This window comes from Aristolochia californica, unplaced genomic scaffold (assembly GCF_029961685.1).
Source record: "Aristolochia californica isolate CCGP_79_NKW_82.1479 unplaced genomic scaffold, dmAriCali1.0.hap1 SCAF_4, whole genome shotgun sequence".
Lineage (NCBI taxonomy): Eukaryota > Viridiplantae > Streptophyta > Magnoliopsida > Piperales > Aristolochiaceae > Aristolochia > Aristolochia californica.
The window spans coordinates 3,325,440-3,338,381 of NW_027182103.1; the positions used below are offsets into that span (position 1 = coordinate 3,325,440).

The 12,942-nt window shown below is 37.5% G+C and overlaps 1 protein-coding gene across 2 annotated transcripts; it reads right to left on the bottom strand.

The window, feature by feature from the left end:
- Positions 1-330: 330 nt before the first annotated feature.
- LOC137962252 (uncharacterized) lies at positions 331-12,221 on the bottom strand. Of its 2 annotated transcripts, none has more exons than XM_068809014.1 (10): positions 11,835-12,221; positions 11,678-11,737; positions 10,200-10,367; positions 9,468-9,538; positions 5,667-5,811; positions 2,835-2,868; positions 2,010-2,151; positions 944-994; positions 710-787; positions 331-633 (listed from the first exon to the last, which is right to left on the bottom strand). In XM_068809014.1, exons 1-10 carry the CDS (start codon positions 12,036-12,038, stop codon positions 528-530), a joined length of 1,059 nt encoding a protein of 352 aa, XP_068665115.1. In that variant the 5' UTR covers positions 12,039-12,221; the 3' UTR covers positions 331-527. The 2 variants fall into 2 exon arrangements, with proteins under 2 accessions (XP_068665115.1, XP_068665116.1); XM_068809015.1 differs by having other exon boundaries at positions 334-633; positions 944-988; positions 2,012-2,151.
- Positions 12,222-12,942: the final 721 nt, after the last annotated feature.

The following is a 12,942-nucleotide window of genomic DNA, read 5'->3' on the forward strand; positions in this document are numbered from 1 at the left end:
CGCGTGACTCGATCGAACGGTCTTGGTATTGACACGGGTAACACGTGCCGATGGTGTGGATCACGCACGTTAGGCGGGTCTTGGTCCCACCCCAAGCTATTTTGGTCATTTTGAGTCCCGCTCTTTTCCCTTCTAATACCAACCGGTTCGCATCTTCGACGTTTTCTTTACAGCCCGAACCGATGGCCGTCGTTCTTACCGGGTGGAACCAGATTAAATCAACCGGATCTAATGCCATTCTACGGTAACACTTGGTGGTGTTACAATAAATAAATGATGGTCATCCTTTCTTTCCTATAATTACGTATAATTGGGGCCCATTCTCTCAGTTTAATGCACCCTTTCAATCCAGAAAAACAGAAACCGTTAATCTTGAAGACTAGCTAGGTCAGTGGCAATTCCATATATCTTTAATTGATCCTGGATGCAAAACTCTTAAATCACTCCCAATGAGGTCTAGCCCAGTATAGAACTACATGCACAGGTTCCAAAGGATCTGCCAACGTAAAAAATTTACTCAGTAAAACCTAATGGCAGTACTGGCGCTCTTGCACTGTTGGTGCAATAGAATCAGCGGTAGCCCCTCTGCATCTTGAATCTTGATACTGGCTTTGAAGGTTTTGAAGTGCCCGCCTGTGAAGCAGAAAAGGTTAGTAGTAAAAAATACAAGAAATGTGGTAGACATCTGTTGTTTGAGCACTATTAGTACCGAAGATGAACTTTCTCTTGTTGGGTCAGATGGGAGACCATGACTGTGTTCCACAACAGATCCGATGATAATCTGAGACTGAGAAGCAATAGGTGTGTCAACTCTAATTTAGCAGAATCAAACCCAAATAAAAACTCTCATTAAGCAAAAGGAAAAGGGGAAAAATTGGATCTCCAGGCTTCAAAACCCTCTAGGTCCTCAAAGAGAAAAATACAGAGAAGCAATAACCAGTACCTTGTGAATTGTAGAATTATGGTGCTCAATGTCATCATCTGGATCCTATTAACATGACAATCAAGAATTATGATTTTCATTATTTAAAGATGACATAGAGTTGCCAAATGCAAATACAGATTTTCATTCTTTTCTTTAACAGCCATGGTGCAAATATACAATAAGAATTATAAAAAAGGCTGAAGCATAGACTGTGTCTTTATCCTCCACTAATGTGACATTAAAGTTTTTTGAACCATGCAGTTGGTCTGCCAGGATTCTAAGACAAGAAACTTCATCAATTAAAAAATAAGAATCATTCATTTGAAAACATAAAAGCTTGTAAAAAGGTCTCCAAAGGAGCCTTGTAATCTTCACTTAGTAAATGGCCAGATCTTTGACGTAAAATTTTCCAATTACCAACATTAGAATATTTGGCCCAACCATAATAAATTATAGCAAACAGATAAATAAGTCCGATCAGCATAAAGATGGGCTTGAATCATCTCATGCCTGGCATATTCACACTAACTACAAAATATATTGGGTCAAAGCATAGGAAGTTCTGAACAGCAAGGGTAGCATAGAAGAGTATTGATCATATAAACAAGAGACAGTAGTCCACATAATGGACATGTTAGCTGAGGGGACAGACAAGCAAAGTCTTGTAGTGAATTGTTATGAGTTTTAACCACTTGAGACATTTTCATTTACAGTAACTATATGATGTTTCCTTTATTTGCCCTGAACTAGATAACCAAAGATGTTTTGATAAAAGTAAAATCACCAATCACTCAAATAAAACACCCACCAAGCAATCTCTTAAACGGACTTTGTAGTTCCAGACTCCTTTTTTCCCCTCTTCGAAGATTACAGAAGGAAAAAATATAAAAGAATTTTCTTTTTTCGAAAATTTGCTCACCCAAAAATCCTTTAGAATCTCATCCAATCACAAGGAAAGAAACACCAGATGCAGTGACTCCTTTTTTTAAAGTAACTCTCACGGCCAACAATGCATAAAGAACTAAATTAGCAAAGAATTCATACAGATTGTCGCATTCAACAAAAGTATAATGCAATGGAAAATACCTCAATGTTCAGTTTAGATACTGTTGGAATTTTCTCGTTAGTTTTCTGTGGATGAACTGCAGACACCTTCTGTTCAGATTGAAGAGGTAAGTGCCTCTCTGTAGTACTGGACTTCTCCAAGTTGCTTTCAGAATCAGTTTCTGGTAGAAGGGAGTTGAAATTGGCTGCTTGATATCAGGAATATCAACTGAAATTTAAGTTGGACATGCAAGAACATTTCAAACCGCATGATGTGTGATATTAGTAGCTAAGACTCTTCTATGAATTGTCTGTTCTATAGGGTGTTCAAGCAACCAGAATCGTTGTAATGACTGTGTTTGGTTTTGGATGGTAGAAATTTGTACAAAATGCTATTCTCATTATAGAATATCACATCCCAATATAACATTCCAGGAAGCCTTCTTTGACAAAAAGCAGACTCAAGGTTAAGCGTGTTGGCACAATATCAATCACTACATTTCTGCATGTCAAGTCACATACTTTAACGGTACTTCTTTTTCTTTTATTGGATAAAAAAGAGAGCAGCTTGATGGAAGGAGACTCCTAAACCAAGAATTTAGAGCCACATAAAGAAATCTCCACCAATGTACCAAAACTTTTGATATTTGACTTCTGCTCTTGAAATCAGAAATAGAAAATTTCACATTTATCCTAAAATAATTGTTTTTAGGGACTGCACTGAGATGGTTCATTTCAAGAAATAACACTTAATAGTGACACTCTTACTAAGAGAAACAAAATGGTTCATAAATCTGCAGTTAGAGAAGGGATAGAATCCCTGAAAACAAATCACATGTATGGGTGAAAATATGTTGATCCTGACCTTTAACCACAGTATTCGCCTTTAATACCTGTGCCTGCAATTTAAGATAATACATTAGACAATCATAAAATAACATAGTAGCAGGTTACAAGCCAAGCATCAAACCCATTGATCAGTTTTATTAACTGGATTCTGTAAAAGATCGTTAAGGTCAATTAATGTGAACAGAATTCATTTCAAGCACTCATCAGAAGGTCAACGGAACTAAAATACACATCATTGAATGAAATGACAGGAAAAATCTTTCAATTGAATGAAGTGTTCTATGAAAGACAAATCACTACCAAAAAATCTTGTAATTGTAATTCTATTGTTGAAACTATAATAAACACAACAAACATACAGGTACAGCAAACAAATAACTACAATAAGTAAGACACTTATTAGACAAGGAAATTGAACTAATTAGCAAACTAAACATATCATCAAATTCGCAAACTAAGCAGTGTTTGTTCCCAGCTTGTAGGGGATGTTTCCTCTCTTTCTCTGCTAATTAAATTCTCTCATCTACCAAAGAAAAAAATTATCATCATTATCATTATATCTAGTCCTTTAGTTGATCATCAAATTAGAAAGACAAATCATTTCAAATTGTGTTGATCATTCGAATATAGAAAAGACATACATAGAGCACATCTCCGTTTCCTGGAAGGATTAAAGTACAATCATGATAATGCCACCATTGCAGCACTTAGTCTTAGTACTCAGTTTGATGAAGACATCTTATCCCTCACCTTAGTTAAAAGAAGGTTAATTACTCAAACCCCTTGAAATATGCATATTATTATTTACTCATACCCCTCTCCCTCTGTGAATGGAAGTAGGGGTGGGCATCGAATTGGGTTTCATGAGGAACCCTACCCGACCTGACCCGAAAACCCCATGTTCAGGTTTCGGGTTCACCTCATGGGTCAGGAACAGGGCGGGGAAAGAAAACCCAACCCGTTGGGTTTTGAGTTGGGGACTGGTTTCCCCAAACCCGACCTGCAGGGACCAGACGGGGATGGGGCAGGGATGAGACAGGTTTAAATCGGGCTTACAGGGATGGGGCGGGAATGGATCGGGTTTAGTCAGGTTTATGGGGACAAGGTTGTAGGAATGGTGATGGGATCGGGGTCAGGTTCAGGTTTTGGAAAACCCAACCCCAACCTGACCCATTATGAGAGATACAGAAAAAAGCCCACCCACCACTGCAGAACTGCAGCCATTCCCAAGTAGGGGAAGGGATGAGGCTATGCACTCCCGCTTTTCATCTCGCCCTCTCATGAGAGAGAAAATGGGGGGAAATGTGAGGGGCAGCTCTGTCCTTCCCTCTCAATCTGACAAGAGTGAGGAAAAAATAAGGGGAGGCAACCCCCACCAACAATGGAACTCATTAAAAGGAAAAACAGGAAGAGGGTAGTGCGTCCCCCTTGTAGTGGGATATCCTATTGCAAGAGGGAGGCTCCACCCTCCTTTTCTCTCTGCCTCTCATCTGAATGAGACGGAAACAAAACTAGGGGGAGAGTGGGACCTTCTCTCTCCCTTCGGGATGGCCAGTGGTCATCCACCCCTTCCTCATGCTTCAGAGAGAAGGAGAGGTGGATCCTCCTTTTATTTTTTGTTTTAATAAATAAATTATTTAAATTATAATGGAGTAGAAAAAATAATTTGAACTTAAGGGGGTGACTGTAATAACATTTGTAAATCAGGGAGAAGTGAGTAATTACTGCAAACAACAGAGAAACTACTTTTCTCAAAGATGTTAAACTCTACTCTGAGATTCTTAGTCCATATGGTGATTGAGGGAAACTAGGCCAATGTCATCTCATGGATGTTCAAGTAGCTCACCTGCCCTGAAAATTGTGATAAAACATTAACTTATTTCTGTCTAATTAGCTTGGGTCATCTAATGTAAGCATGTTTCTCATTCAGCAAATTGTACCTTAGATTAGCAAAGGAAGGTCACTCCAGGCAATACCTTTGCTATCAGGACCACTCTCCCCCAATGTATTTTGAGGCTTAGGGCTTGTTCCCTCCCACGCTTGCAACTTACAAATGTTTATTAATTCAAAGCAACTCACTATTGTTAAAGTTTAAAAAAAAAAGCTCCTTGACCCATTTCAGCTTTATTTTTTAAGCTTTTTTTTTTGTTAAAGAATTGTGATATGCTTTTATTCCTTCAAAGAATAAAAGTGAGTATTCTCAACAGCAAGGTGTTGTTGGGATACAAATTCTTTGGCAAGCTGGTAACACAGGCTACTAGCATAACAAAACACGTGCTTCAATCTATCAACCATGAGGAAGTGATAGCTGGTGTTCCATCAAATAGATAGCCTATACTTCAGGGAGGTACTGATTTCTTGGGCATTCATGCAATAAAATTGGTTCAATCTCCTCTACCCAGGGGGCCTGAGAAACTTTGTGCAAATAGTCTGCACAAAGGTCAGAGCTCTGGATTCAGCCTTGGTTGTATCACACTTCCCAGCTGGACAAGATAAAGGCAAAAGGACAGAACTTTGTGAGCTCTGAGGGTCCCACCAATGCCTGCAGGACTAGGGTTACCAGGACAGGAGCCATCAAAATTCAATTTCAGCCAGCCATCAAGTGGGGACTCCCCTGGAGTAATCATCAGAGTTTTTTAATCCTTAAAGCTGATGATGGATTTCCAATGCCTTGTTATGATAGAGAAGGGAAAAAGGAGCAACTTCCAGAGTAAGCTAGCCCAAAGGCTATAACATGACTCTGACTATAGCGGCTCTTGTTTCACATGAATAATTGACCTTATCATAGCCAAAGTTTTCAAATGTTTGGTCTATTTTTAATAAATTAAAAATATTAGTCTAGACTTACAGGGGAAATAAATCTTAGGGCATCCTCCTCATCTTCATCACTTTCAAGAGCAGCTTCTTCTTCCTTCTCAAGCTCATCCAACCTAGACATCATTTGCGCATATTCTGCATCTTCTTCTGACTCTTTCACACCACTTGCAGGAGACCTGAATTGTGTAGAGCCAAAGTTACTACATCAAAGGTTATAAAACCAATAACTACATAGACAATTATTGCAGTCAGATCTAGTTGTTGGTTAAGCTAAGATTAATGTACATTAAGTCTTTGAAGGCTAAGAAGTCAAGATCTTGGTAAAACAAGAAAGGTAAAAAATAGAGGAAGAAATAGATATTCAACCAGCACAATTGACAAATTCAACAATAGAACAGCTAAAATGGTTTAAACTGATTTTTCAATATGTATGTGTTATAGTTATAGTTATAGTTATAGCAAATTGTCAAAAAAAAAAAAAAAAATATGTGTTATAGTTTGTTAGGTCTCCTGTGTTCAAGAAACTTACCCTTCGACCTAAAGCAAAACTTTTAGCAATGTTAAATTGGGTCCAAGGCCTATCCGAAAATGACTAGCCACTTTAGGAAACTTTTTTTCCAACTAATAAACTCTAGATTTTTTATCTCACTAATCCATGTGGGACTATTCCTTAACACTCCCCCCTCACGTGCAAGCACGTGGATAATTTGGGCAGAGGCCCTCACGTGTAAGGTCATGGATAATTTGGGTGGAGGCCCACATACGAGTACTTGCTCTGATACCATGAGAAGTTGGGTCCAAGGCCTATCCCAAAAAAATACATTTGACAAATCGAGGTGACAACTTATCAACCGCAATTCCAAACAAATGAATAAAACAGGTACATCCAAAAATACGAGGAACCACACTAAACAATTTACAATTGGGTTTTAAAACTTGAAGAGGAACTTGACCACTCAAAAAAGATGAGGGGGCATACGATTAAGCAAGTAGCACGAAGCTAAAACCACATCTCCCAAAAAAGATTTAGGAATATCCATATGCAGTAATAGTGTCCTTGTAACCTCAAGGAGATGTTTATTTTTACGTTCAGCCACCCCATTTTGTTCTGGTGTATAAGGGCAGGATGTTTGATGGGTAATACCATGAGAAACACAAAATACTGAAAATTTATGGTTAAGATATTCCAAACCATTGTCAGTATGAAGTTAATGAACACAGGCACCAAATTGATTTTTTATTTCATTGAAAAAATTGAGGAATACATCAAATACTTCTGACTTCTCCCGTAGGAGATACACCCAAGTGACTCTACCGAAATCATCAATGAACGACACCTTAAAACTAAATGGGCTAGGAACCTGACATGGACCCCATACATCAGAGTGGACTAATTCAAACAACTTGGTGTTTTGACTAGAACTAACTGGGAAACTGGAGCGATGATGCTTTCCCAGCTGACAAGATTTGTAATCAAATGAAATATCAGCTGGCAAAGAAGGAAAAGACTGACTCAACTTAGATGGTGAGGGATGTCCCAAACGCAAATGCCACAAGTATGAAGAATCTACAGTAATGAGAGCTACAGCTCGAGAAATGGATACATCATCCAGCATGTAGAGCCCTTCCTTCTCATGTCCTGAACCAATCGTCCTCTTCGTCTGCAAGTACTAGAAAACACAAGAAGTAGGATAAAAGTTTACTGAATAATTTAAGGATTTAAATATATGACTCACAGACAAGATATTAACTGGAAACTTTGGTACAAATAAAACAGAATATAAGGATATTTGTGGAGTAGTGTGAACTATACCCTCTCCCTAAATGGCTGAGGTGGATCTATCAGCTAAAGTAACTCGACGATATGAATGAGATGGAATAATGGACTGAAATAGAGAGAGCATACCTGACATGTATGTAGAGGCTCCTGAATCAATGATACAAGGGAGAAAGAGACACATTCAGTGCATTCATACTTGTACTAGCCATCCTGGCACTTGTTGAGGAAGAAGGAGTCTCAGTAGTCTGAGAAGCAGTCAGTTGACCCAATCGCTGTAATAACTGCTGAATTTCCTCATAGGATTAAGTGCGTGAGGAGGCGTCTTTATCTATGACTATAGAGTTGGCCCAGGTAGGTTTACCAAATTTGTCCCAACATTTCTCAAAAATATGATTAGTCCTACCACAATAAACACATTTCCGATCCCCCCAATCATTTTGGCCACGGCCACGGGTTGTGTCAGAGCGACTTCTACCTCTATTATTACTACCATGAAACTGACCATCAAGCTTACCACTAGAAGATTGAAGGTTAAGAGCAACTGCTTCTGAGAGGGCTCCACTTGACTCATTCTTATTTTCAACTGCACCTTCGGCTCATGAACTCTATTAAAGGCTTGCTCGAGAGTGGTCACATCCTCGTTGACCAACAATTGGGTTCTAATAGCATGATACTCATGCCCCAAACCATCCAAAAACCGGGCTACTTGAATTTCATTTTCTTTCTTATGAATGTTTTCAACATTCGTATTAAAGGATGGAATGTATTAATCTCTTGTAGTACTCCCCTCATCTCAGTGAAATAATTTGTCACTAATCTACCTCCACACTTCATATTAAAGAACTTCGCATTTAACTCATAGATCCTTGACAAATTACTTTCTTCAGACAAAATGGAAGCCAATGTAGTCCACATTGCCTTAGTAGTATTACAACTCAAAATCTGATCACTAAATCTGAATTCCATACTGTTGACTAACCAGGTTATTACTAAATTATCTTCTGCCACCCATGTTAAATTGGGTCCAAGGCCTATCCCAAAATGACTAGTCATCTTAGGAAACCTCTTTTCCAACTAATAACTCAATATATTTGATCTCACTAATCCATGTGAGACTATTCCTTAACAAGTAAGCTAACCCTTTTTCGTGGAAACTTTAACCAGAAATTAGAATCTTCTTTTAAACTTCTGGAAAAAGGTCTGTTTAGTTTCAGCTATACACTAATTTAACTCTAGAAGTTTCCTCTTACAACGAAAAAACAAGTGTTATCCGAGAAGTTATCTAGAAGTTATCAAAGAAAGGGTAACTTGGAATTTCGGGAAAACATCAAAGGAAAAGGAAGTGAAATATGACAGGAAGCGGCAAAGACACATGAAGAGGAAAGAGGAGGAAATTGAATATCCATGACCAACAGAAGGAATACTGCTTTACATGATTTTCAGATCTTCCTAGCTTTTAATTGGAAAAGTTAAACTACTCAACAAAGAGATCAAAGAAAAGGTAAATGAGAATAAGAACCTAAAAGGGAACTATCTAACTTACAAGCTTGTGTAGTCCATGTCTAAATGGTTCTCACTTGTCCGTTCTGAGACCTTTAGAGGTAAGTAGTTACATTTACAGGAAGCAGCAATTTTTTGATAAAACTCCAAGAGATGTTACAACCGTAAGACAAATAATTAGACACAGTAACTCTCACAAAAAAGAAGAAGAACGCACAATGGAAAAGGACATTGTTTTTTCTTTTTAAAATTAGAAGAGCACTTGCAAGCGTTCTCATAATTGCCAATCGCACTCAACCAAAGAATATAGCAGCAAGTGACTTGAGCCTTTGGCTTAGTATTCAGATGACGGGGAGGGGGGGGTCGACTCTCACCAGGATAAACAACATTAAAAAAAATGAATAATAATAAAATATAGCAGTAACTACCCCTTAGTATAACAGTTCACACAATTAATAGGAGAAATTCAATCATATTTGCCAATGCTATTTTTAAAAAAGAAAGCCTCTAAGACAAGATAGAGAAGTAAATAGAACTCAAAAGAACTGATACCTGCCTGATCGGGGAATAGTCTCTGCAGAATGGTCTTCAACATATTCCTCCCTTATTTCCACAAGTCCTTCCTGTTATAAAGATAAGTTAGTATTTAATAACAAACTTTTACCAACGAGTTATTATAGGAACAGTTACATTTTCTAGGACAAAGGAAGCAGTATGTTTAATGATATTGTTTATGAGAACATGTCCCATCTGAGACAAAAAAAAAAATGTTAGAAAACCGAAGTGTTCACTTCTCTATACCTAGAAAAGGTTCTACTTTGAGAATATCGGAAGCAGAATTGTTCTCAACAATGTGATAAAACCAAGGTCTAAGAAGATTGTTACATTGACTTGCTGCTTTGAGATAGAATGGTTTCCTGTTCCCAGATTCTTAAGCCCGGTGTAGACACTACAAGCTTTTAGTCACGACAACTACCCCTCCTGCTTTATTATTTAAAAAACTACTCCCCTTGTCCTCAATAAGAAAAAAAATGTATCCTAATCTCAACATTTGCCTCATTTCATATATGCAAAATTATAGCTCCCTAGGTGGAAAAACTATGGAAATGTTATGCCGGTCTTTTGTTTTTTCATCATTACAGCAAGACTTTTAGAGAAAGGATGGATTTAGTGTCTGAACTGCCAGTGCGTTTATAGAAAATATTCAAACCCTAGCCTGGAACATCGATATAAACATAACAGCAGGAAGTCAATATCAGCTTTTTGAAATAAAATCAAGCTTACATCAGCTTCAGCAGCAGTATTGCTGAAAAACGAAGCTTCCGTATGGAGATCAGATATCATTGCCTTAAGGGAATCAGATTGACCTTCCAGAGCTTTTCCCCTCCTTTGTAGGATTTCAATAGTCTGCTTTGCAGTTCGTTCAGCATAGTGACCGTCTCCAAGTAGAACCTGAAAATATATTCTGGCAATCTTATTCGTGTGAAGATTCGCATAAAAGTTTTTTCTCATTTGAAGATTGGTAAAACATTCTTTTTGACAACATTAAACTGTTTCAGACAAATGTTATGCACACTCAAATTCTGAGGCAAATAAGTACTCGTCGACACAAAGAAAAACAGCTAGTCTTAAGCAATTGGTTCACACACATACAGTAGCTTCAATAGGTTCCTTTCATGGTAGAGTCTCAAATTGATATAGTCTGCTCCATATGGAACCAACAAAGCTGAGCTGCAACGTTATCCACAACCAAATCAGCACATGTTTAGCAGATCTACACAAACCTCATCCACAATGAAAGCCACCCTAGGGAACCAAATTCTTCACTGTCATTTTAATCCTTCACCACTTTGCAAGAGCATTAACCTGACAATTGGCTGACCACAGATTATGCCTATCTAATTTCAAATCAATTGCTATTGTCCCCAAATTTCCTCTAGCCAGGGCCAAGACTTCCCCATTTTTGTCCCTTCATAGTTGCTTAATGAATCTATGCTCAATGCTTCAAGATACAAGAGGATCTGCAGGAGATGTGTGGATTCTCCAGGATATTTAACTCTGAAAACAATGATATCTTGTTTACCCCTTCAACCATCACATTCCACAACCTACCTCTAAGAGAGCACCACCACCAAAATTTGGTTTAAAACTAAGCAGGAAAATGTTTTCTCTTTGAAAACATGAAATTTTGAACTAAAGTATATTACACAAATTTTTTACACACATAGCCACTGTCAGCATCAACTTTCCCCAAGTAACACTTTTGAGAGGGAAGATGCCTTAAGAGGAAATACATCACTGTTTGTTAAGCCTATGGCTTTCCTTAAAATACTTCCTCTTAGAATGAACTTTCAAAATACCAAGAGATAAAAGGGCAGTTCTAAACACTAATGAGTCCATGCATTTCACATAACTTTAGGGACATTGACGAAAAAAGCATGAGTGGAACTGCTTTGCTAATGCCTCTAAATCTACTGTTCAGTTATGGTCATTGACAAACAGATCATACCAGTGTTAGTGATATTTTCATTGACTCCGGTAAAGTATTAATAGCTCTACACAGAGCTATACGATTTGAAACCCACTGCCAAGTTAGAGAACATTATAGATATGAAATAACAATATAGTGTTCGTTTGGAGACGCCATACTCTAAAAAATTCTACAGTATAATTGCAAGTAGCAGTTCATTAATGTGCTTCAACGAGTTACGTACTAAAAGAATTTTCAAAAAAAAAATCAGCAAATAGCAGACGGAGTTTACCAGAAGCTCGTTGGTATGAATCAACCGACCAGGGAAAAATGCAGCCCTTCCAAAAGGCACCTACAGGAGACCACAAACGGGGAAGGATAAGAGAACAAACACGGCTTTCTATTTAGCAATACTCTCTAGTTAGGACATTCATTTCTTATGAACTTGCCATGATTTCATGAGAAATTTCGTCGGGGAGCTTCTGTACGAGATTGATGATGGCCGTGTTGTCGGAGATGAATTGACGAAGGTGGTCAAGCTCCTTTTGCCGCTGGGCTATTGCGTCCTCGACCCGCTGCGCGGCCTTTTTGGCTTCTTCCGCCGGGAACACGGAAGCGAGGGGAGTGACCGTGCCTTTTAGTCGGTCCACCATCGCTCTTGCTTCTCAGTTCGGGGAGGAAGGCCACTCGAGCGACCCTGTGGTGAAGAAGTGGAATAGTGCTTTGGTAAACCAAAAGTTAAAGATCGAGTGCGAAAACTCGACGAACGAGCTTCTGTGGGGAGGGTCTGTACAGGAGAAGTTGAAGCGAAACACCCTCCACCGGACTAACGCTGTGTGTAGTGTTCGTTTGACGCTTTAGGCCTGCTGTGTAAAGTGTATTATAAAGTGTTATTTTGTGTTAGTGTATACAACGGAAAGTACTTCTAACGTGTAAAAAAATTATTTATTAATAAAATATTTTAATATATCTGACTTTTAGAAAATTAAATTAAATATAATGATTAAATAAATGCTTACTTTTATACTATTAAAATTGTAATCAAATTGTAATTTTGTAATATCTAAATATGAAATAATTATATAAAAAGGATATTATAAAATATTTATTAACTTAATATCTATTAGTAATATCATAATAATATTTTGTTAATATATATTAAATAAAATATTTACACAAATACTTACTTTTGTAATATCAAAAAAATTAATGCAATTATTATATTAAAAGTCTTTAAATTCTCTCTCTTAAACTATTCATTACCCAACGTACTACGCAAACAACATAATAATAAAAATAAAAATAAAACAAATATAACTCAATCACCTATTTAATATAAAAAAAAACTACAATTGTACATACAAAATACGACCAAACAAATATTTAATGTCATTACATCTGAATTGCTAATACATCTCGAAAATATGATGCTCTTACAGATTTTATTGTAGACTCCCTCCAAGTACTTCTTTTAGTGTCCACACCATCCTCAAAATCATCACCACTATCACTGTCTTCATTTTATTTGCATTATTATCTTCACAATGTTATCCACCT